The 25,886-nt window shown below is 37.4% G+C and overlaps 1 protein-coding gene across 3 annotated transcripts in view; it reads right to left on the bottom strand.

Annotated features, from left to right (window-relative positions):
• Positions 1–15,339: 15,339 nt before the first annotated feature.
• The window catches only part of PRKACB (protein kinase cAMP-activated catalytic subunit beta), a 75,655-nt gene continuing 65,108 nt past the window's right edge, over positions 15,340–25,886 (bottom strand). For all 3 annotated transcript variants that reach the window (XM_087719390.1, XM_087719389.1, XM_014074796.2), the window contains exons 9-10: positions 23,116–23,280; positions 15,340–18,300 (exon numbers count right to left, since the gene is read on the bottom strand). In XM_087719390.1, coding sequence (XP_087575516.1) covers positions 18,175–18,300; positions 23,116–23,280 — 291 coding nt within the window. In that variant the 3' untranslated portion in view covers positions 15,340–18,174. The remainder of the gene's footprint in view (positions 18,301–23,115; positions 23,281–25,886) is intronic.

Raw genomic sequence — 25,886 nt, forward strand, 5'->3', positions numbered from 1 at the left:
TCCCAGCATTAAAGCTTTCTCTAAACAGTTAGGTCTTTGCATAATATTCAGTAAATGCTGATTAAATAATCTTGGTTTAGCATGGTTTGCAACAACTGCAGATTGAGGCAACATAAGCCTTTAAAAAGCTGAGTCAAATTGGGAAATTTTTAACTGCTCTGGAAAATAATTGTACTATCCAAGTGACTGCGGAAAAACCCTTATCTTTAGCAGAGCTAGGAAAAGCACCAGTCTGATACTTTCCAGCTATGTGGTAATTAAAGCCCTGGTTAAGCAGATTTTACCACCATGGGTGCTCCATCAAACTTCAGGTCCTCCATTTCTTTTAAACTCTGTTTCTAACTTTCCACTTCCGTAAGAAAATCCAGCTTTCTTTTTGATAGTGCTTGATAAAATGTTCTGTGGTTTTGCTGAATGATCTTTACCCAAGGCTTTTCTTTAGACTTTCCATGCTTATTGGACCATCTTCGTGCATGTTGACATTCAAACAGCAGGATAATGCAGAAGAATCCCACCCATAATTAAAATATCAAGGGGAAATGAGTTAATGCCTTACAGTTACACATCTACCTTCTTGAGACCCATAGGGCAGGCTACGTGGGCTACTGCTTTTCACAAGTGGAATTCTTAAGCTTTTACAAAGCTAAACATGCTTGCTTTAAGTTTGGTTGCTTGGTGTTCTATGGCATGGAACATTGTGCTTACCTAACCATTGTGTTTTATAAACCATATATTGTTTTTAATACTGTAGAAACTCAATTATGCTTTACTTATTAAACTGTAACAAAATATGTAGGGACTTAGGCACATTGTGTGAACTCATTTCATTGTGATATGTTTGCCTCCTTGAGTTGTATGGGGAAAAAGGCAGGATAAAAAATCTTTTTAAAAAAGAAAAAAACAGGACTCCTACGGTCTTTTCCTGCAGTCATTCTGCTTTCTTATTTGTTCCTATTTTCCCCCATATTCCTCCTCCATGTCCATTTCTGAAATGGAATCCAGCAGTGATGGGTTTCAAAAATTGTTCGAACCTACTCTGTGGCCTTTGTGGGAGTGGCTTGCTGCCCATGTGACCGGATGGGAGTGGCTTGCCACCCATGTGATCGGATATGAAGATGCCGACGACACTTGTCAGAACCACCTTAAATTACCTCACACACAGCACTGGCGTGCATAAGAATATGATGTAAACTTGTTTTTTAAAAGGCATCTTTGGTTTGCGTTAAAACAACTTCAACACATGCAATGTTCTGATTGCACCACAAATGCAGTAGTCATCCTTACCTTTCACAGAGGCACTGAGTTTTATAAATATGAGCATGATAGTGTAGAATAATCATATCCAAGGACCAGTGGTGGGTTTCAAAAATTTTTGGAACCTCTTCTGTAGGTGTGGCCTGCTTTCCGGGTCCACTGGTGGAACCTCTTCTAACCGGTTCAGTAGATTTGACGGACCGGTTCTACCAAATAGGTGCGAACGGGTAGGAACCGACTTCTGGAATCCAGCCAATCTCTTATTTATTATAGTTTGCTTTCCCAAAATTTAAAATATGTGTTTGTTCACTCATGACATGAACGTATCAAAGAGAAGAGAAAGCTCCTTGAATCCTAGTATTCAGTATGTTTTACCAGGCAACAATCATGAGAAGATAAAGGTCAAGGTTGAACCTTTTCATTTATTTATCATGAATTTAAATATCTAAGGAATTGCTTCCTTGCATGGGAATTATCAGAGTTAAAAGTCTGGCTAAACCTCTATTATTATTTTTGTATTCATATTATCTCTGAAAACTCCTGGATAACTTGTCTGTTATCCCTGAAGTAGGACAAATATTGCTGCTGTATTAAAAAAGAGAAAAAAAGAGGCTCTACAGTTAATATGACATTGATACCTGAAAGGTTCTAGAGCCGACCATAAAGAGATCAGTCTGTAACCACCTTGAAAACAATACAGCAATTTTAAGAAGTTAGCATGGATTTGTCAACAGCAAATCTGCCAAACTAACCTTATTTTTATTCAGGTAGCTTTCTAAGGAGTTTGTAGTAATGTAGAAATGACATACCTTGATTTCATCAAAGCACACAGTGATATATTGCATGTCATCCTGATTTAGCAAGCTACAGTAAGTATAGGCTGGATTGCAGTTTCACAATAGACTCCAAAACTATATTCAGAATGCTCATTGACAATTCTCCATCAAACAGGAAAGATTTGGGGTGCTGCAAAGATAAAAATCACCAGTCCTCTGTTCTTCAAATTATTAATTATTAGATAAAGAGGTAAACCAAATGCATTTGCAGATGATATACTATGGTGTATTAAATACTGAGGTATCTGCCAGGGGATCGGGGATCAACCACATCAAAATGGTGGTGGGGGACAAGAATGATTGACACTGTATCTATTTTTAATGTCACAAACATCATACCCACGTAAGAGGTGGAGTTTTAATTGCTTGTGTTCATTTGCTTCAGATCAGGTTGTTATGCAGTGCTTTACCGTATGCTTTCCTGAAATGAAGTTTTATTATTTCTGCATTCCCAGAATCTATTAACAAAGCTACCTGTGCAAAAATGAAGTTAATTTCTGAAAATTGTGCCCTTCAATTTAATTTACTGAGGACGCCCACATTTAATATCCTAAGAGTTAGAAATAATAGCAGTAGCAGTAGACTTATATACCGCTTCATAGGGCTTTCAGCCCTCTCTAAGCGGTTTACAGAGAGTCAGCATATTGCCCCCAACAATCTGGGTCCTCATTTTACCCACCTCGGAAGGATGGAAGGCTGAGTCAACCCTGAGCCGGTGGGATTTGAACCGCTGAACTGCTGATCTAGCAGTAGCTTGCAGTGCTGCATTTAACCACTGCGCCACCTTGGCTCTTAATGTTAAAAATGATTTTAAGAGGCTAGAGAGAAATAAGTAACAATGAGATTTATCAGAAAATATGATAAGTTGTATATTTTGGAAACAAAAATAATATGCATAGGTATAAAAATGTCCTTAAAAGTGTTTAGACTAACTACAACTTACAAGATTTTAACTGGTTTGCAAAGATTATCAGCATCTAAATGGAAATTATAAGTGCCATAAATATTATGTTAATTACGCATTATATATCTTGTACCAAAAGTTTCACAACAATCAGATCCCACAGAACTTTTGCCATGTTTTTAAAGCTTCAGGAATGTGATCAAAGTGCGTGGCACGACAAAACCGCGCTCCACTAAAGCGCGCCCGATTAAACCGCGTCGCTGACGTCATCAGGGCGACAACAGCGACCGCGGAGAAAAAAGGGCGCTTTAAATAGTGCTTTGAAAGCAAGCCGATTCAAGTTAAGGTAAGGGTTAGGGTTAGGGTTAGGGTTAGGTTAAGGGTTAGGGTTAGGGTTAGGTTTAGGGTTAGGTTAAGGGTTAGGGTTAAGTTTAGGGTTAGGTTAAGGGTTAGGGTTAGGGTTAGGTTTAGCGTTAGGTTAAGGGTTAGGGTTAGGGTTAGGTTAAGGGTTAGGGTTAGGATTAGGTTTAGGGGGGTTAGGTTTAGGTTTAGGGGTTAATTTTAACTTTAGCGTTCACAGCGTGCTTTTTTCGTCGCGCTGTGATGACGTCAGCTACGCGGTTTCGTCGAGCGCGCTTTAGTCGAACGCAGTTTTGTGGTGGAACCATCAAAGTGAAAGCCAAGCTTGTTTCAAAGGGAAAAATATTCCAGAGGAGAAAAGCAACCTGCCTCCTGAGAATGCCTGCTTTTCAGCTCTTCCTATATCATTTCTCAGGAGGTGAGAAGTTAAACAAATAACTTCAGTTATTTATGTATTATGTATTTAGTTAATCAATTGATATACCGGTAGTCCCCATCTCAGTATATGTAGTCCTCAACTTACAACACTTTGTTAAGTGGCCATTCGATGTTACAATGACACTGAAAAAAAAATGAGTTATTACCATTTTGCACATTGCAGCATCCCCATGCTCACGTGATCAAAATTCAGATGCTTAGCAACTAACTGATTCATATTTATGACGGTTGCAGTGTCGTGGGGTCCTGCGATCACTTTTTCCAACTTCTGACAAGCAAAGTTAATGGGGAAGACAGATTGTTAAGTGTTACCAACTTAACAACTTCAGTGATCCACTAAACAAGTGTGGCAAGAAAGGACGTAAAATGTGGCCAAATTCACTTAATAAATGTTTCATTTAGCAACAGAAAATTTGAGCTCAGTTGTGGTCATAAGTTGAGGACTACATGGGCATGAATCTGGGAAAATCACATTTGTATATTTATGTATAGACACACATACTCCCACAAAATGCACATACACACATAAATATAAACTAATAAAACTAAGAAGAGAGTAAGGTTCTACTTTAAGCAAGAAAAATGAAATGCACAGGTACAGTATAGATGGTACCTTGCTCAATAGTAGTAACTGTGAAAGGGATCTTGAAGTCCTAGTAGACAATCACTTAAATATGAGCCAGCAGTGTGCAGCAGCTGCCAAAAAAGCCAACACAGTTCTAAGCTGCATAAACAGAGAAATAGAATCAAGATCACGTGAAGAGTTAATACCACTTTATAATGCCTTGGTAAGGCCACACTTGGAATATTGCATTCAGTTTTGGTCGCCATGATGTAGAAAAGATGTGGAGACTCTAGAAAGAGTCTCTAGACTCTCTAGAAAGAGTGCAGAGAAGAGCAACAAAAATAATTAGGGGAGTGGAGGCCAAAACATATGAAGAAGAGTTGCAGGAAGTGGGTATGTCTAGTTTAATAGAAAGAAAGACTAGGGGAGACATGATAGCAGTCTTCCAATATCTCAGGGGCTGCCACAAAGAAGAGGGAGTCAAACTATTTTCCAAGGCACCTGAGGGTAGAACAAGAAGCAATAGGTGGAAACTAATCAAGGAGAGAAGCAACTTAAAACTGAGGAGAAATTTCCTGACAGTTAGAACAATTAATCAGTGGAACAGCTTGCCTCCAGAAGTTGTGAATTCCCAACACTGGAAGACTTTAAGAAGATGTTGGATAGCCATTTGTCTGAAACGGTGTAGGGTTTCCTGCCTAGGCAGGGGGTTGGACTAGAAGACCTCCAAGGTCCCTTCCAATTCTGCTATTGTATTGTATTGTATATACATACACCACATCAACCAGAGAATCATTTAAAAAAACCCTCAACCCTGGTTCTGTGTTTGACCACATAACTTTGTTGTCGATTGACTTGGACTGGACAGGCCGAATCTAAGATTGGTAAAGTAAATATCAAAAACCCTGAGCCTTATTTTACATGTGATGACCATATTGAATTGCATTTGGAAATATACTGGTAGTCAGTGTATCTCCTGTAGAAGAAGAGTATGCAGTAAGTGAATAGCCTTAGCTCGAAGCATGGTAAAAATATTTGTGGAAATGATTTCAGAATGGTAAATGGTTACAAACTGAATATGAATCAACTATGATGTGGCTACCAGAAGGTAAATGTAATTTTACGCTGAATCAGTAGAAATAGGGCTTAAAATCAGATCTTTGACTAGGCCTGGAAACCAATGAAACTGCTTCTTCTGCTCAATGGTCAAAGTTGCCACATGTGGAACGGACTGCAGTTTCCAAACCATCTTCAAGGGCACTCCCATATGCATATATTGTGTGGAAGTAATCTTAAATTTGCAAGTTTGCGAAGACATCTTAATGTTTTCAAATCTTCAAGCCTGGCCAGTCATCTACAAATAGCAACATTGTCTTGCGGGGACTTGAATTTGTTTTGACCAGTCCTATAACTCATAACAGTAAGGATCCCTGAGCATACAAAGGCCAAATCAGATCACCCAAATTATGTCTGAGAAAATTATCAAGAGAACTTTTGCATGGACTTCTTCAGACTGGCATAATCTCACCACCACTGCTATAGTACATATAGAAGGTGAGTTGATTTATATCTTTTCAGGCTAGAGTATGCTGAAATATTCAGTAAAACTATTTTCTCTGAAATGATGCAATTCTAAGTAGCAGGTAGATAGTTGTGAGTTGTCTCCTTCCCTATTTGTGAAAATTCATTCCACTTCCTAACTTCTACCCCAGCAAGTCTTCTAAAAGAAAAAAGCAGCTTCACAATTTTTCAGAAACTGATATGATTCATATGGCCAGAGAAATGTACATACTGTATCTTGAAGTAAAGTCACAGCTTGAGTCTAACACTCATTTATTTCCCTTCTGAATGGAGTGACCATGATACGATTTTTGTGGCTTTAGGAATAGATTTGGACTTAGAGTTAAAATAACTTTATTGTCATTTTAAATGTACACTAATCGGCATACATTAAAATAAAAATTCGCTGCACACAGCTCTGAAAAGGTCCCTACCTCCAATATACCCTAATCATTGTTTGTTTGTTTGTTTGTTTGTTGGATTTATATGCTGCCCTTCTCCCAAAGGACTCAGGGCGGCGTACAACATTAAAAAAAACACATTACAAAAGTTAAAAAGGAAATTAAATAAAGTATCCAAAAACAAACCCAATTAATATTAACAATACAATTTTAAAAATTAGATTAAAATTAACAATTAAATTAATCGTTTATTTTATTCTGTTCAGGCCAGGCCGGCTTGCTGGAAAAGCCAACTTTTTAGGGCGCGTCGGAAAGACCGGAGGTTGGGGATTATACGAAGCTCCGTGGGCAGCTCATTCCAGAGGGAAGGCGCTCCCACAGAGAAGGCTCTCCCCCTAGGGGTTGCTAGCCAACACTGTCTGGCCGACGGCACCCTGAGGAGGCCAACTCTGTGGGATCGCACTGGGCGGCGGGAGGCTACTAGTGCCAGTAGGTGGTCTTGCAGGTACCCTGGGCCTAAGCCATGGAGCGCTTTAAAGGTCATAATTAGTACCTTGAATCACACCCAGAAAACAACCGGCAACTAGTGCAGGCCACCTAAAAGGGGTGTAACATGGGAGCGCCTAGGTACCCCCATGATAACCTGCGTGACCGCATTCTGGACCAGCTGAAGCCTCTGGATGCTCTTCAAGGGTAGCCCCATGTAGAGAGCGTTGCAGTAGTCCAAGTGAGAAAGGACGAGGTCATGAGTGACTGTGCACAGAGCATCCCGATCCAGAAAGTGGCGCACCAGGCAAACCTGGTAAAAGGCCCCCCTGGTCACGGCCGTCAGATGTTCTTCTAAACTAAGCCATGTATCCAGGAGGACTCCCAGAATGCAGGCCCTCTCTGAGGGGGCTAAAATTTCTCCCTCTATCATCAAAGTTGGAACAAGATGCACAAATCGGGATGACGGAAACCACAGCCACTCAGTCTTAGAGGGATTGAGGTTAAGCCTGTTCCTCCCCATCCAGATCTGCACAGCCTCCGGGCATCGGGACATCACACTGAGGGCATCATTTGGGTGGCTTGGGGTAGAGAGGAGAAAGTTGGGTATTATCAGCATATTGATGATACCATACCCCAAAACCACGGATGATCTTGCCCAGTAGTTTCATTTATATGTTGAACAGGAGGGGTGAGAGAACCGACCCCTGGGGCACCCCACAAGTGACGTGCCTCGGGGTCGATCCCTGTCCTCCAGTCAACACGAACTGTGACCGATCCAACAGGTAGGAGAATCACCGTAAAATGGTATCCCCACTCCCAACCCCCCAAGTCAGTAGGATACCATGGTCGATGGTATCGAAAGCCGCCGAGAGGTCTAATAGGACCAGGACAGAGGAGCAGCCCCTGTCCCGGGCCTGCCAGAGATCATCAACCAATGCGACCAATGCTGTCTCCGTGCTGTACCCGGGCCTGAAACCTGACTGAAATGGATCCAGGTAGGCAGCTTCATCCAGGTACTGGGGAAGCTGACGTGCTACCACACTCTTGACAACCTTCACTACAAAGCAAAGGTTGGAGACCAGACGATAGTTGGCTAAAGAAGCTGGGTCCAGGGAAGGCTTCTTAAGGAGGGGCCTCATCACCACTTCCTTCAAGGTGGTGAGAAAGAACCCCTCTCTCAATGAAGTGTTGGTAATCGCCTGGAGCCAGCCTCGTGTCACCTCTTGGGAAGCCGAAACTAACCAAGAGGGACCCGGGTCCAGCACACAAGTCCATGCCTGTCCATGCCCTTGGGGGTCACAGGGTCAGACTCATCCCAGATAGTCTCCACAAGATTCATCCCTATCGACTAGCCCGAATCTACCCAGTCAGAGTCCAAGCCTGTCCAGATCTGAGCGATTTTATCCTGCAGATACTGAAGAAATTCTTCAGCCCTACCCTGCAAGGGGTCTTTCCCAGTTCCTTGGTTAAGTAAGGAACAGGTCACCCTAAACAGGACGGCTGGGCAGTTATCTGTGGACATGATGAGAGCGGAAAAATGTTGCTGTTTCGCCACTTTTATCGCCACTAAGTAGAATTTAATATGAATTCTTACTAGTGTTCGATTGGATTCGGACTGGCTGGCCCTCCAACCACTCTCTAGGAGTCTTTTCCAGCATTTCATCTCCCGGAGTTCCTCGGTAAATCAAGGAGCTACTCGGGATCGACACTGGGTCAGAGGCCGCAAAGGCACAACGCAATCCAAGGCCCCAGTGGCCGCCCTATCCCAGGCTTCCACTAGGGCTTCGGTTCAAGCTGTGAGCAAGCGATTCAGGAAAAGTCCCAAGCTCCATCAGGAACCTTTCAGGGTCCATCAAGCACCTGGGGCGGAACCATCTAACATGACTAAATAAATAAATAAAATACATACATGCATAGATACATACATAAATACATACACACATACATAATTATGCATATACCCACACACCCATTGACACAGAGAACCAGATAAATCTAGTTCGGATTTATACATGTACATGGCGAGAAAAATGAATGAGTTTACCAGACGGATGGGATATGGAACAAAGCTGTTACAGACGCTGATAGTCCTGTTAGAAATACTTCGACAACTTCCCCCAGCCGGAGTAACAGAAACAGACTTTGAAGTGGTTGTGTGGGGTCTCTAACAATCCTTTGAGCTCTACGCACATAGCGCTTATAGGCAGTATCCTGAACAACAGGAAGCGAGCTTCCTATAATCATCTCAGCTGTCCTTACCACTCTCTGTATGGACCTTCTATCTGAGACACTGATGCCACCACAGCCAATCAGTGATGCAGTTTGGTAAAATGATAATTGTTCAGCAGATGAGGCCCTGGTTGAATGGTGTTCTCAGGGCCGGATTTTCCTATAGGCTAACTAGGCTTCAGCCTAGGGCCTCAAGATCAAGAGGGGCCTACATTCAAATTGTTAGCAAAATTAAAATTACCCTATTTTAAAAACAGTGAACACTAAAACACTGAACCGAAAATAAGGAGAAATTCTACGCATATGACTAATAAACAAACATAAAAATGTATTGGTTAAGATCATTTCAGCGCCGCGGCAGTTGGGGAGCCCGCCCATGTTCCCAGCACTGGCGGTCGGGCGAGAGGCGCGGCCACTCCCAGTAGCCACCCCGTCGACGCGGACCCACCAGCGGCCAGGCAGGTGAGGGCGAGGGGGCCGAGCTGGGCAGCTGAGCGCAGCAGAGGAGGCGGCTGGCCTCGCTGCCTTTGCCGCAGAGCAGAGCCGCCCTCCGTCGGGAGGCCAGCTATATATATTGATATATATCGTATATATCACAGTAATGATGTATTTTATTGTCTCTCATGTAATTTACAAACTTAAAAATGGGAGGTGAAAGGGCCTCATAAGTGGAATAGCCTAGGGCCTCTTTTCATCTAAATCCGGCCCTGGGTGTTCTTTTCTTTCTTCTGTTAGGTGGAAGTCACCAACTGTTTCAGGGTCTCTGCATATTCTCAGCATTTTAAAGTCAGTCAAAGTAGATAGGATCATAAGCTGATTTTGAGGTATTATGAAGGCATTTGGGAACAAGAATGGTGTGGTTTGGAAATAATCTCACTTTTACTGATAACATTCATAGATAAGGCAGAGTAGAAATCCTTTAAATTTGATGTAGAACAGTGAATAAATATTCCTGGCATCTTGTTCTCCGTGCTTTGAGATTTGCAGATCAAAAAACAATTATTAATGATCTTCAAACTATTTTTAAATAATTGGGAAGTAGAACCAATTATATAGAAACACTGTGACATATGTTATTAAACCACGGCTGTGGAAGTATTGAATTGTTCTGATTTCTTTATCTATACAGGGAATCTTAAGATTGAAGGCTGGAAGATATAAAGTCCAAAAATATACAAGTGAGATTTGAAAGAAAGTCTTATCTTTCATACGGATGGTTTTGTCTAAACTGTGCTTATTACAGTGGAAATTATGAAACTAAGCAAAAAAAAAAATATCTAGAAAATCCTATGACTTGGATTTGTTAGGTGTTTATAGGTCTTTGATATCAAGTATAAGTTTTCTCATTGCCCAGGATATGAATATCTAGCCTACATAAAGAACTTAAATGCTTCTGATTAAGACTTGCAAGTTTTCCCCCTTACAATGATAATATGACTTCCCCAGTTTCCTATTTTTCAAAAAGCTAACGTGGAAGATTTTTTTAAAGAATGTTTTTAAAACAGTCCTTTAACATTTGATGTGAACAAAAGAAAGAAGATAATTGGAAGTAAGATATTGACACGGGCGTTGAATAACTGTGTTTTTCAAACATAGGTGTAATGAAGTAATATAAAAGGATTCCTAACACAAACTTTAGAGCAGAACCATCATAATGCTAATATTGTACAACAACCACAAGGTGGAACTACAGACCTGAATTTCTTCCATTCATTAGATGTCCAACTAGTAATAACAAGAACTTTAAACACATGATTGTCAGGCCATGGAATCAGTTTTTTTAAAAAAGGACCCAAATCAAGAGGCAAAGTAGTGAGTCTTCATGAGTACAAATGCTACCTGAGAATTTGAAGCTTCTGAATGTTAACTGATGAGCTCCACCCTTTCCATTCTACATTAGAAAAATTGCTATTTTATTTTTTTTAAAAAGTATCTTATGGAATCTCATCAAGTTCTTGAAGAACCAGAAAGGGCAAAACAGAGGATGTAATGGAGAGGAAGTAAGAGTAAGAGAGAGGGTAAGAAGGAGAAGAGAGGAGGAGTGGGGGAAAGAGAGGGGAAGAAGAAAAGAGGAAGTAGAGGAGGAAAGAAGAAAGTAGAGAAGGGCGGTTGAGAAGAAGGAAGGAGTAGGGTTGTTGCAAAAGAAGATGGAGGTACGGGAACGGGGCGGAGGCAAGAAAGTGACTCCAACTGTGTTTTCTATATTGGTAAGAAGATAATGATAAATGTTAATAGTTAATAGATAAATGTTAATGGTATTTACAAGAATGTATATTTGTGAATGTACTTGAAAGGCAAAAATAAAACTTTATATGAAAAAAAAGTTATTGAAGAACCCCAACATTTAGCAGAACACAGTTTTACCAACCCTACATTAAGCTACTTTGTATTAAATTCACATGAGATCCCTCCAAAATATTGCAGAGGGCTAACTTCATCCAAATCCTACTTCACATATCTAGAAACAAAACTTTTAAATAAATATTTGATTTTTAAATAAATACTCATTTTATTCTTTATTTCTTTTAAATTATATTTCTTTGTGAAACCAAAAAGCTTTCACATGGAATAATCACAGTTTAAGTGCTCTATCCTCTGCATATTACTCCTAAATAAGAGTAGCCTTACATAGCAAATAGTCCAAATTCTCCAGGGAAAGCAAAAGTTAGCACCTCTTTACTAAATATGTATAAGTAGACATTGAACACTATCCGTTGTGGAGGTGTTCTGGTTACAATTTACAATAGAACTTTTGTTTAGAATTTCATTATGAGCAAAAATTAAATGTATGTGTTTTAGAAATTGCTCCGCTCACATCTAAGCTCTTATAAAAATTATTTATTGCTAGATAGTACCTGGCATTACTTTTATTCCAACAGTGTTTGTTTCATTTCTTATTACAGTCTTCGTTCATAACTTCCTAGAATACAAAAAGGCTTTTTTGTTGTTAAGTGTAATACTTGCAGTTTATGTTTAACTATTTATTCAAGATCTAAATTTAGTTTTCTATAATTAGCAATGGTGACATCTGCAGGAGGCCCAGAAAACTCAAGATGGTAGTCATGATTATGCTACTAAAGCCCTCTCTCTTTATAAAGCATGTAAACTCGCTACACATAGGTGAGGTGTAGGATACTTCCGTCATCTTGACTTTTTTTTACTTCCCCTGTGGATGCTACTGATTAGTGAAGATTACAACTCCTGTTTTCTGAGGGGAAAGGACTCTCACTTCTTTCACATACTAATCTATTCACTCTGTTTCTCTTTCTTTATTTTAGTCCTTCTGGTGATATTAAGTTGGGGTGGTGGTGGGAGTGGGATAAACAGCTTGACTGTTGCTATGACAATATGTGTGGGATTCAAGTTCTCCTTGAAATACAAATCAGTATTCATCAAGAGATCTACTACTACTAATGTTTATGGCTGTCGTGGATTTCTTTGTACATACATCACTCATTTTTATTGCATAGCAACCCTGGGAGATGACTCAAGCCAGCCTTCTTGAGCATTGTGTGAGATGGAATTGATCCTGGTTTTCCCTAATTCCAATCTGAATACCTCGAGGCTCTTCTGCCAACCCTACCCTACACCAGTTTGACAAAACAACGATCCCTGAGGAAATTAACACTGGGCCTTCTTGCCAGAACTTAACAAGACTTATTAAACCTTTATTATTTGAATGTATGCTCCTGCCAAATATGGGAAATTCCCTGAGTTTTATATTGTTCCTGACAGGTTTTGTATTTTTAAATGTGTTTTATTATCACTCCTCCTGAATTATAGTTAAGGAAAAATCATAGTTAACCTTCATTTCAAGGCACCATCCCTTTTCCAAAGCTGTGCAGTTAGGACAAAACAGTGGTCCAGCTTGTTTGGTTCTTTTCTTCCAAATCTGTAAGATAAATAATTAAAATCTCTACCTACCTATCTATAAAAATGTTGACAAGAAGTAGGAAGAAACAAGAGATCTAAACGATGAGACGTTGCTGCTGAAAATGTCCCCTAAAAGATAACAATAGATATACATGGCATCTCAGAGAGGCAGTGTAATTCAAAGTGTAATTCAATGGTTGTAACTACACTGCACAAGTTATGCAAAATTCAGGACCTGCTGTTATGCAAACACACACAGGTTTGCTTTGCATATCCATAAAGCCATTCTAACATTTCTGTAATTTAGATTAGGCACAATAGCAATAGATTATATCCCTATAAACATATACAAGCAGAGAGAACTTTAATGTTTCTACGTATTACACAATCTGTATCTTGTGATTATGTTAGGATGACACTTCCTAAGATTATTAAGATAAGAAAAATGTGATATATTTTGTTAACTGGTCTCATTGAGATATAGGCCCTAATATGTTCTAAAAATCCGAGATGTTCTGAAAGAGATTCTGCTTAAGATTGGTACTCATGTCTTTGTCAAAACGTAATCTATCTAAGCAAGCTAAAATGAAACGGGACTATCCCTGTGAAGGTTGCTTAAAAGCAGACAAGCATGTATTGGCAGTACCGTCAGTTATCAGCATTCCAACAGAAGCAGAAATCCAGCGCTCCTTTGCAGCTATGGTATTTCTTTTCTCCATAGTTTACTCTCCAGTCTCTTTCCAATGATTGTTCTAGCCTGGGTACTTCACCATGCTCCTTAAATGCCAACTGTTTTGTTCCAAATCTCATTTTATTCTTTATCAAGTCTAAGCTGCTAGCAGCAAGGTCAGACATACATTCTGATGCCTTGTCATATGGTTTGCAAGCACTTCTTGAAAAGGCCTTAGACCAAAAGGAAAAGCCAAGGCAACACTAAACCATTTTGACCTTAACTGCTGATTAATTCTCATCCGACTCTGGAAGATTGTGGAATTCCAATCTTGTCAGATTTTTCAGACAGCTACTACTTGGGGAAAAGTTTGACCCAAGTTGTTTTTGTAAGCTTTTTTTTGTATTCTCAAGAAAGTACTAACTTCCCTGCTGGGGCTTTTCATCCAACTCTAGGACTATCTTAAAATAATGTTGTCAACAAGTATGTTTCTAGTGTTATTTTATCTCAAAATAAAGTGGGCGTAAATTTTGGCTGCAAAGCAAGATGACACAAGGATGAAATACGTGTTGTGATGTCATAACATAAACATTGGGATTCCTGAAATGCATACTCAGATCAGATACTAATAAATATGTGACATAATCTGCATTGTGCAATCACAATTCAGAACATCTCCCTGCAGATAGAAGTGGAGGATCTGATAAGTATGCAGAGTGTTTTGTGTTTCATAGAATACAAATACTCTTTGTTGATTGGCCTTTTGATACCAACTACAACGTTCGTGAAAGATAAAAAAAATCATTAAAAAAACAAACTTTCTGGAATTGTATTAATATTAATTAATATGTGTGAATATGCAGGAGTTGAATAAGCTTAGTAGGATGCCAGGAAAACTAGCTCTGGTATCTGATAAAGGAAAACTTCCTTACCTTCTAAGAGAAAATATACATGCAAGGAAAAAAGAACATGGCAGGAAGAGCAAGAGAAGTTGGAATTATGCTGATAAAAATAGCTTGAATCCAATTTGAGAAATATCCAGAAACAGCCCTCCCCCCACTCATAAAAAAACCCACCTCAATTAAATGGCAAGTATGATAGATTCCTTATGGTCTCAGAGATGAACTATAGACCATCTTGGTAGTCATAGAACATGGTTAATCAGTTTGTACCATCTTTCTCCTTTTGGTAACATATTTCTGCTTTTGGAAGATGTATGAATTGGAAGATGTATGAATTATACAATTATTACAATTGTAATGCCATGTTTTTTTGCATTTTTAATTTTATATATACACCCACTTCCAAGCTTATACACGTCCAGTACCAATTTGGAAGATTACAAACCAGTGTTTTTCAACCTTGGCAATTCTAAGATGTGTGGACTTCCTAGAGTTGCCAAGGTTGAGAAATGCTGTTACAAACCAACATGTATATCTTTCCTTTAAAAAGGAATCCTACACTAATGGGCACAGTTCTTACGAATGTTAAGAGATTATCTAGATAGAAATTAGGCCTAACATTATATGTCACCTGCAGTGTATAACACAAAATAAAACTCATTTTTACAGAAAACAATACGGTTGACTGCCATGGCAAAAGAGAATGCACAATGAGATATAGTATCTCATAAAAAAGCAGCAAAGTCTTTATGCAGTGTTGTACATAATTTAATTTGTAGTTCTGTATATAAACTTTTACTGTATTGCACACTATTGTAACAAACTAATTATTTTCAAAAAAATCAGTAAATACTTAAAGGATTTTAAAAATAAGGGTTTTAATGCAGCTGACAAAAAAAAGAGAAGCAATTTACTTAATGAGATACATTTTTTTTATGTTGAAAATGAGAGTTACATACAGCTAGAGTACAGTTAAAAGATACCATACAGTCCAACACTTAATTCCTCAAATTGTGTAAAATTAACAAGTCTCTACTGTCAAATATACAGTATTTCATATGATGGAAAAGGTTTTTTTGTTTTTGAAATTAGACAGAGGCATCTTTATCTTCTTGTGGCTTTTGTATATTTAAAATGATAGAAACATTTAGCACAATGCTAAATGTGTACTTCAACACAGTCTTCTTGCTGCCCTCCAGATGTGTTGGACAGAAATCCCCTTATTTTTTTCAGCATGTCCAGTGCTGGCAGGGAGTGATTGTTGACATATCTGGAAGACAGCATGCTGGAAAATGTGTTTTCATGCACTGTGAATAGCAACTTCCTTATATTTTGCCCAACCCCTTTCTATTCAATCTATTACTCCCTTATTATGATTTATGTTTACTGTTTTTTTCTGACAACGTAAAATATTTAAACAAGCATAAATCAAAAGAATGAAAAAGGTGTTTCAAAATTGTCCATCTAAAGTTGAAAACTTAGGCATGCTAGAATCCATTCCATGGACATCCAGAATGAAGCCTCATATTTACATATACTTAAAAATTACCCAATTAAACTACTGGCTAAAATTCATACCAGATTTTTTTTTTTAAAAAAAACGATCTGCAGCATTTATTAAAATCCATGAACAAATTAATGAATTTATTGGATACAGCTAGCATACAACAGCATGTCCTCTGTCTAGATGAAATACAAAAAAAAACTAACCTTTTTCATACAAATAATTATTTAATTTATTAATGTGACAATATATTACATAAAATTTGCTACTGCAGATTTTCATATGCTTGTCTTGCACGTAGACAGACAGTAGTGGACAAAGATGGCAAACAACTAACAATGATTAGCAAAACTGCCTGACAACTTAAAGATGTGCAGAAGATTGTATGGTTCATCTTATTCTAGAGTGAAAAATGTCTACAGAGGTTTTCATTAAAGGAGTGTCACAGAGATTAAAAGGAAATAATGCCAATTATCTTATATGCATTGGCATAGTAGCAAACCCATTGATTACCTAGCAATTTAGATCAATTGGATAGAATAACCCTTCATTCTTGTAGACATGTAAATTGAACATAAAACATGAGTCTAAGTGTACTGATGTGCCATCTTAAGATAGGCCCTCTTGGGATAAATCAGAAAGTAAGTGCCTAACTAAAAACTGCATGGATAAATTTAAAAGCACAAGGACATATGCTGAGCTACTGATCATTAAACACTGAAACAGAAGTCTGAAAAAGTGCTGGAAGCAAGCACATGGCAGCAATATCCATACAGGTCAGTAGATGAGATTATATGAAACTTAATTCAACCCAATCAATTCTTTGTGCAACCATAAATTTCATTTCACCAAAAGAAAATATGTTAGAAATGAAGACACCACATCACAGATGGTGGCAGTTTCAAACGTCGTCTCTTTTCTATATGAATGAAGTGCTGCTGATAGAAACCATGATTGGAGCAGCATTCCATCCTTGAATTTACTAATATAGTATACCAGAATAAAAACTTGGCATTTGTTTCTTTTATTTTTCACAGCTAACAGAAATACCAGGTTTATCTAGCAACTTATCAATATTTTAATACTAAATTTTCAATTTGCTAAACCATTTATTCTCATAGCTAAAGAGATAAAAAAGATGCTTCCCCCCCCTTCAATAAAAAAAGGGTTGAAATGTGAAATACTTCAGGAGCCCCACTGACATTACTAAAAATCACTCCTAGTCTCTTAACAATACTGACCAAATCTTTTACAAGTTCCAGGCTTTCAGGTGTTTAAAACCTATTTAAATAGTCAATTCTTTAGATGCAAGTTACTAAACATGATTAAATATGGTCCAAAGCCCAGACTGGATAGAATTGTTCCTGCTCACTGAGACTGTGCTACTTATGACACAGTATGCTTTAGCATATTAACTGTCTAGGAAAATAACACAAACTATGAGGCAGGGAGAAGAACTGCCAGCAATGTAAAAAACCAAGGCACAGGGCTAGCTACTGTACCCTACACAATTTTTCCAATTTTGAAAATAGGTTTGGTCAGTCTCCAGGAAGAGATCCTTAAGTCAATTAGCATTTGCTCATATGGTGATAAATATTACTTTCAAAATGCTATTGAAGTTGGCTAAGTTTAGATTGTGTTACCAAAGTAAACAAAGAAAAAAAACAAACCACTAAAATGAACCCCTATGAACTGTAGCCTCACGCACAAAGATGGACACAGAAGGATTGGCCAGCACAAACTAGAAGCAACATTTATCTCCCACTTCAGTCTAACTTGTATTTAGCCCGAACACCTTCAGTTTCATTCATACACATACATTATTCAAAATAAAATGGAGCATTCTTGAGAAAAAGGCTACTTCATTTTTATAAAGTGGGTCAGAGAAAAGAGGAGAAATTAACAATACACAGAAAACAAAGGAAACAATAGAAACCAAAAGGTAAATAGGAAAAGTGGTCTATATTCTGTGTAACAGCACAAACCGTGCTTGCTTAATTGTGCCTAGTTATAAGGGTTGGTGCAACCTGCACACATGGAAGATGGCAATAAAGACCTCAGTCAGCTTTGTGGAATGAAGTAACTAGGTAATTGTTTTGACATATGATGGTCTCAGCTCCACTTCATGAGTTAACAGAGTGCAAAGACCCCAATATGAGCCCTGATGTCCTCTTATCCTCCAACAAGTACTAAAAATCAGCAAATTCTTTTGCACATTTCTCTGTTAGAGAAACACGGATATCTTCTTCTTCATAATCATCAAAGTTGCTGGTATCTCCTGGGCCTCGACATTTTGGTATGAATGGAGCTTCTACCTGTATAATAAAAAAAGCATGAAAAGTTGTTAATTACTAATCTGAAAGAATTAAACACTAAGACTGTGGGAACTAAAAGAAAATAAACAAAGCCTTCAAAAACAATAATTACAAGGACTATTTGATAGAATGAAAATACCGCAAAGAACAAATAGAAATACATTGTGTCACCCACTGTGTGAATAAGGAGCTACACATATCAGGAAACTGCCAAAATAACAAAATTAATGTAGCAAAATCGAGGCAAAATGTAGTACAGAAAACTAGAAAAAAAAAACAAGGTCCAAAAGACTGAAAGAACTAAAGTGACATTTATCAGACACACCCCTCCCCAATCCTTCAAGAATGCATATATAGAAGAAACAGGGTGGGAATTAAAGGACAGTGGAATACACTGAAAAGGTGGAATAGTTGAACATTGCATGAAGTCTTGAAAATTCAAGAAGCAAACGAAACAGATATACATGGCCAAGAAGGATAAAGAATGCAGAATTTCTTGGATCATTCGAAAAATAATTTGTAGCATCTCCACAAATACTCAAGTCATATGATCTGTTATAATCAATCATTGTTTATTGGTTGTACTGTTGATACGCTGCATTCTTACACGTAATTTACAGCTGTGTTATACACAAAAAGTTATTTTTGTGAGTCTAAAATGGCCAAAAAAGCAGATTCTAATAAGATCTGCAGCAAAGACTGTTTTTTGGGGGGGGGGGGGATTTTTCTATATATTCCAAGCATTAATTTAAAAAAGCTGAACACATTTAGTTTACTCATGTGAGAAAATTACTACTAGAAACTAGGTCTTTTTATGAATGCACAGGATTATTACAGAAATATAAAACCTCACAGACGTAAAGACCAACTCATCAAACTTGCATCTGCACAAAATGGATCCTGATAATAAGATAAAGAAGAGAAGCTAATTTAAATGTTGCCATATATGGTTTTGCCCTCCATGCAACCTATGGTTTACTATAGGTATGCCCAATTGTTGACTCTAGGAGTTCACCAAAGTTGCCAAATATTGTAACTGAGTATATTGTTACTGAACTAAATTCAAAGTAAATGAAATTTTGTTCGTTCTAATCCTGCTTATTTGGGGATTGTGGCTCTCTATGCCTCATTCAAAGTCTAGGACTGCCCTGTAACTAAAAAAGAAGAAAAAAGTAAAGGTGTAGCTATATAGTCAAATTCTCTTATAGTACATTTCCAAAAAATAAAAAAGCCAATTGTATAAACCATATTTTGACATTGGGTTTTCAAAGGTTATGCCAATTCATTTTTTTTAAAATTGCATTTATTTGAAGGTTATAGGCATAAACACATTTCTGAGTAGAGAGAACAATGTTTCCATTCTTTGATGAAAGTTATATTTAAGAATTTTCCCTTCAAAATAAAATAAAACCCCAAGTGTTAATTGTAGCCTGTCTTGAAATAATTAATACATTATTTATTACAGCTATGCTGTACTGTCACACTGCATAGCTCTGTAACTAGCTTCTTTTTATAAATTATTATGTTTCAGATTTGGCTTTTAAATAACGTTTTTGTAAAACAGCAAGCCTATGAACCTTGAAACTATCATATGATTACTAGAAATGCTTACTGTACAAAAGATCAAGAAATATAATTTCTTAAGATAAATTTAAGAAGAATTGTAAGTTAAGAAAGTTAAAGATTCCCAAAATATTTTAGAGAAAGAATAATAATTTTTCTCACAGAAAATACTAGTAAATATTTCACTATTGCTAGGATTTGATCGGAAGTTCCTCAGCAAGACAGATTGGGGGGAGGTGTGGGCTCTGAAGAGCCTCACATGAACTCTGTCTGACAAACCAATGCCAAGATCCTTTTGGATCAGAACCTCCATGTGGGATGGGGGTGAAGAAGGTGCAGCATCTCATCAGACCCAGAGGGAATGCAACAGGTCCCTTGTAGGTTGGAGATTTGCCCTCTGAATTGGCGTCGGGAGAGGCAGCATGGCAACATGGCTGCACAAGAACCTAGCTTCTGGCCAAAGCATCTGAGCAGGAGCGTGTAGGAAATGGGATGAAAAGCCTGGTAAGAAGATTTAATTAACCAACAGACATAAATCAGAATTTTGAAAAGTCGAAGAATATAAATAATATTGATGGACAGATTTTGGCAGAAAGAAAGAAAGGAGGAGGAAAATGGAGGGTTAAATCACAAGCCCAAAAAGAACTACTTGCTTTAAACAACTTGGAGACAGAAAGGAGAAAGCAGAGAAGTGACAAACCCATGCAAACACAAGCTTTGAATTTGGATTTGAAAAGAGTGTGTCTTTAAAAGAGATTAGGAGGGTGAAATGGAAGCTAAAAACATACCAAGGAGATTTGCTTCATTCGAGTTTCTTCTAACTAACATATCTTAAGCAACTCTAATTAATGAGAGTTGGAATGTAACAAGGGGGGCGGAAATCAAGAAAAAAGTACTATTTTCTCACTTACAAACTAATCTTGTCTGTGCAACGAATGAAATGTGAAACCTTGAGCAGGAAGTTTTAATTAACCAATTGTCCTAAATCAGAATTTGGAAAAAGCAGAAGGCAAAGAGAAACATACCAAGGAGACTTGCTGTGTTCAAGTTTGTTCTAATTAATATATTTTAAGCAACTCTAACCAACAAGAGGTAGAAAGTAACAAGGGGAAAAAATAAAATAAAATAAAAAGCTGGGAAAATACGAAGTTTTTTGCTGGAGGGAGAACAAAAGGATCAAGATGGCTCCCTCTCCTCTTCCTCTCCACATTAGCTGAATTAGCTAAATTTAAAGTGGACCAGAACTCTGACATAAGAATTGCATAACTAACTGTAATTTTGGGACTGAACATTATGGAAAAGTGGGAATTTGAAGAACTACATGAAATTATAAAAAATATGCATAAATCATTTAAATCAAGTCTAAATAGAATTTTGAAGTTAGATATTGAGGAAGTTAAAAGAAGAAGGGTGGGATAATGAAGTGGTAGAAACGGTGGAAAATAAAAAACAGACAAAAAACTTCATTGGGTTTGACAGTGGCATAGGGAAAATTGAAAAGGGGGGATGTGTCCCAACAAAAAGAATAAAAAGCAGACAAAAGATCTCACTGAGTTTGACAGTGGCATGGGGAAAACTGAAGAGGGAGGGATTATGCCCCAACAAAGGGAAATACAAAAGATTTCACTGTGTTTGACAGTGGCTTGGGGAAAATTGAAGAGTGTGGACATGTCAAAACAAAGAAAAGGAGAAGAGAGGAATAGAAAAGTGGGACAAACTACTTACTAGGAAAAAAACAGATAATTACAAATTGTTATATGGGAAATATAAAGCTGAAATATGTGGTTTACTCCTATATATGATAACTGAGTTGCTAACTGATTGAATATAATGGAAAGATAATTAAATAAAGGTTAAAATATATGGAATATGGACAAATATGAAACTGTTATGTGGAGACTACAAAGTAAGAGTTATGTGATTCACTTTTATACATGATAATTAAACTGAATTGTTAATTGATTGAATATGACAATGGAAGGACAATTAAGTATAGGTTAAAATATATGAAATATGGACACATATAGAACTCTTAAGATGATGACCAAAGTGAAGTATGTACCGCTTGTTATTCTACATAGTAGATTAATGGAATTGTAATGAAAATTGAACAGTAAGGATGATATAAGACAAGATATGGAAAAATGGAGGGGGGAACATGAAATATACTTATAATGGAAAATTATTGAGATTATAAAGACAGAACTACAAATTTTGGGCATGTAATGATGTATAAATATACAAATATAATGATGAGAATAGCTGGGAATCGTAACCAGGTTTACATCTCGGCCAAAAATAGGCTGGTGTGTGTGTGTGCGTGTTTAAAAATATGATTACTATATATGTGTACTTTTTTTTTCAAAAAAGGAGGAGAATATATGTTAAAATGAAAGATGTATATTGAAATGGAAGTATAAATACCATCAAGATAAAATGGAGCTTGCTCAGAGGCTGAAATACACCAAGTAAATGAGATGAAGAGGGCGAAGTAGAGGAGAGAAATAGGGAAGAAGAGAGGGATAGGAGAGAGGGCAGGGAGGGAGAAGAGGAGGAGAGAAAGAAGGAGTGGAAAGGGGAGATAGGAGAAGGAGAGAGGAGGGGAAAGTAGAGAAGAGAAGGATGACAGAGGGGAGAAAGGAGATAGGGAAAAAGAGGAGAGGGAGAAGAAAGTGATGGATAGGGTATAAATACAGTGTATGGACAGCAGAAGAGCCAATAATCGTTTTTGGGGGTTGATGGTAAGATGAATCAATGTAAACATTTAACAATATAATATAATGTTGGTTATGTAATAGTATACATGTGGTTATTTGTTATGGAAATGAAAAAATAAAAAAACTTTTTTAAAAAAATATTTCACTATTGCTTTGGTGACAGTTAGATTAGGAATCATCTTGGTCTCTCTGTTACTTAGGTGAAGAAGAATACCCAGTATCTGTATACATGGAACAGTATTTCACAGAAGCCAATAAAAGGAGAATATAGCTGTACTGAATCATTTGATATCAAGAAGCAGGTGGAGATTTTTCCAATTAAGCGAGGAAGGAATGAAACTCTTCTGTTTTTGAATATTAAAGATCGATTGATTCAGGAACTTGCTGATTCTAATCTTATGATTCTAAGGCCCAAAATACATCGGAAATATCCTGTGTTTTAAGGTAAAAGCAGATATAGCAACTTTAAATAAGAAAGGACAGGGAAATATTCATTTTCTGTCACTAAATTCCTTTTAAAGAAACACAAACTTACCTTTCTCTGGTAAATGGCAATCCAATCTGTAGTGGCAAACCATTTGTGGTTTTTAATGTCATTTACTCCATTCTTGAGATTTCCATACCGCTTGGTCAAATCTACCTGAAGTAAATTTCTTAATAGATCCTTAAGATCTGAACTGAAATGCGATGGGAAACGTACCTACAAAATATATCCAATACATTTACTGTAGCAATATATATGCTGTTCTTTGAAAAAGATGACAGATGAATTATGGATGTATGGTGTAAAGCCGAATGCCAAAATTGGATAGTTTTATACTACTGAATATTTCCACTCATTGAGATAAAGGCTATCAAAATTAAAACAGATTCATGATTACTTTCAAAGATTTTGTGTAGTCCTCGAGTTACAACAGTTCATTTAGTGACCAATTGAAGTTACAACATTGAAAAAAAGTGACCTATGACCATTTTTCACATGATCACATGATCAAAATTCAGATTTATTTATTTATTTATTTATTTATTTATTTATTTATTTATTTATTTATTTATTTATTTAATAGATTTATAGGGCGCCCAATCCTGGAGGATGTTTGGCAACTGGTTCATATTTATGATGGTTGCAGTGTCCTGGGGTCATGTGATCAGCTTTTGCGACTTTCTGATAAGTAAAGTCAATGAGGAATCCAGATTCACTTAGCAACCACGTTAATAACTTTCATAAATGCAATGATTCACTTATCTGTAGCAAGAAGAATCATAAAATGGAGCAAAACTGACTTAACAAATGTTTCACTTAGCAACATAAATTTTGGGCTCAACTGGGGTCATAACTCGAGGATTATCTGTACATGGATTCCCTAAGCTTTCCAATTGTTGCATGGGCAATTTCTGAGCACCAGATAGGACAGAGTGGGTTTTTTTTAGAGTTCTACTATTCCAGAGACAGATATTTGTGTAATGTTCTATCAAAGCTGATTTGGTGAAAAGGGGGGGGGGGCAGCGAAAGAACTTTAATAGATTGATATTTTATTTTCCCAGATATTTAGTTTTGTTACTGCTCCCCCCTCCAATAAGCCCTATTTTGTGGGGGATTCTGGAGGAAGAATTATTCCACTTGGAATTTTTTTTGCTTGTAAATATTCTATTTTTTTTTGTCAGAAGAAACCCAGAGTGACTGCTAATATGAAATAATAGTTATCTTTACATCATTTACTATGTGCTTTGCCCTCAGCATGATTTCATGTAAAGAATCATGTTATACCTTAGTCCCTTTTATTCACAGTAAAGTTAAATCACTCTCAGGAGTTCCTTTGTGTGTCACATAATGTTTATACACAATATAAACACATTAGGAACTCATAGTCACAAAAGGAATGTAGTTAAAGAGAACACTACATACATAATTATAATCTATTCCTAACACCAACAAATAATTATTAGAAAAATTAAGACAGAACTTAATTCCAAATGAAACCTAATCTAGGGTGCTGGTGGTGAAATGGTATAGGTAATACAACTGTATTCTGAAAGAAACACAAGACAAATCAATTACAATAAGTGAAAGTTAGTTTTTAGAAACTGGAGAAAATTTTGAACATCAGAGGGGAAAAGGAAGGAAATGTCAGAAATCAAGAACATAGACAAGCCACAAACAATCACACTCTCACTGACATACTGCATCTTTTCAAATGTTTGTTTTATGTTCAAATCAATCAAAAGCCCCATGAAGCAGTACTTCCATGAAGTCCTCTGTCCCACACAGAAGTGGAGAAGAGTGTTGCAAATAAATGCATGACTATACCATACATACAATGTGATTCAGAAAAAAAGTGCCACTGTTTTAAGCAAATCTAGCCACTGAAGTTAATAGGATTATTTTTTTGCTTTATTTTGTTTTCCAAGCTCCCAGGGGAAAGAAAAGCAGGTTAATTTAAGGAATAGCATAGAAGTACTACTACAGTCACTTTTGTGTGAGTCAGAAGTTCTTCTTCCTCATAATTCGAAAATATTGTATTGTCCTTGTCCAAACTATCCAACAGCAAAAAGCAGGTGCATCAAAATATGAGACACAATGTTCCTTCCCTAACATTATATGATTGGAAAGGCAGCAAATTCAAGGATCAGCAGACTGCTAGTGTCACTTCATCGCTCTCCCTCTCCCTGCCCTGACTTTTTCCATTTATGGAAAAATCAAAAGCATACTAATGCGCTCTCTCTCTCTCTGCCTCTCTCTCTCTCTCTGTGCTCTCTGGTGTGGGTCTGTGTGTGTGTGTGTGTGTGTGTGTGTGTGTGTGATCAGACTATCTGTTTTTATGTAGCTTTATGATCTGGACATTTCAGAGGGAATCTCATTTTGTTTCCTGAGTCACATATTTTTCTTAAGCCACTGAATCTGGTTTTGAGCTTGGTCAAATCTAATACGTACTCCTTCACAAAAAAGATGGTAAATTATTCATCATGATATCATCTACATGACTGAAAAAGGAGTTATTTTTTTCCAGCAAGGGTCACATGTGCAGCACACCTATTTTATATTTTGATTTGATTGGATTGGTCTTGTATGCCGCCCACTCCGGGCGGCTTACAATAAACAAGGGAAGGGGATAAATAAACAAAACAACACTTTAAAATAACACAACAGTCACAGTTTCCGTGGGGCTGGATATTTCAAAAGCCCCCCGGCCATGCTGCCCTGTAGGCCCTTGATAGATGATGGCTTCTGGATGTTTGGGCTGGAACGAACAATAGGAGGGCACCAGGCGCTAACCAACAAGCGCGCCTGCAGATTCTCTGTGAAGA

The sequence above is a fragment of the Thamnophis sirtalis genome, unplaced genomic scaffold (genome assembly GCF_051295495.1).
Source record: "Thamnophis sirtalis isolate CommonGarterSnake01/CBP01778 unplaced genomic scaffold, rThaSir2_p1.2 scaffold_7, whole genome shotgun sequence".
NCBI classification, from domain to species: Eukaryota; Metazoa; Chordata; class Lepidosauria; order Squamata; family Natricidae; genus Thamnophis; species Thamnophis sirtalis.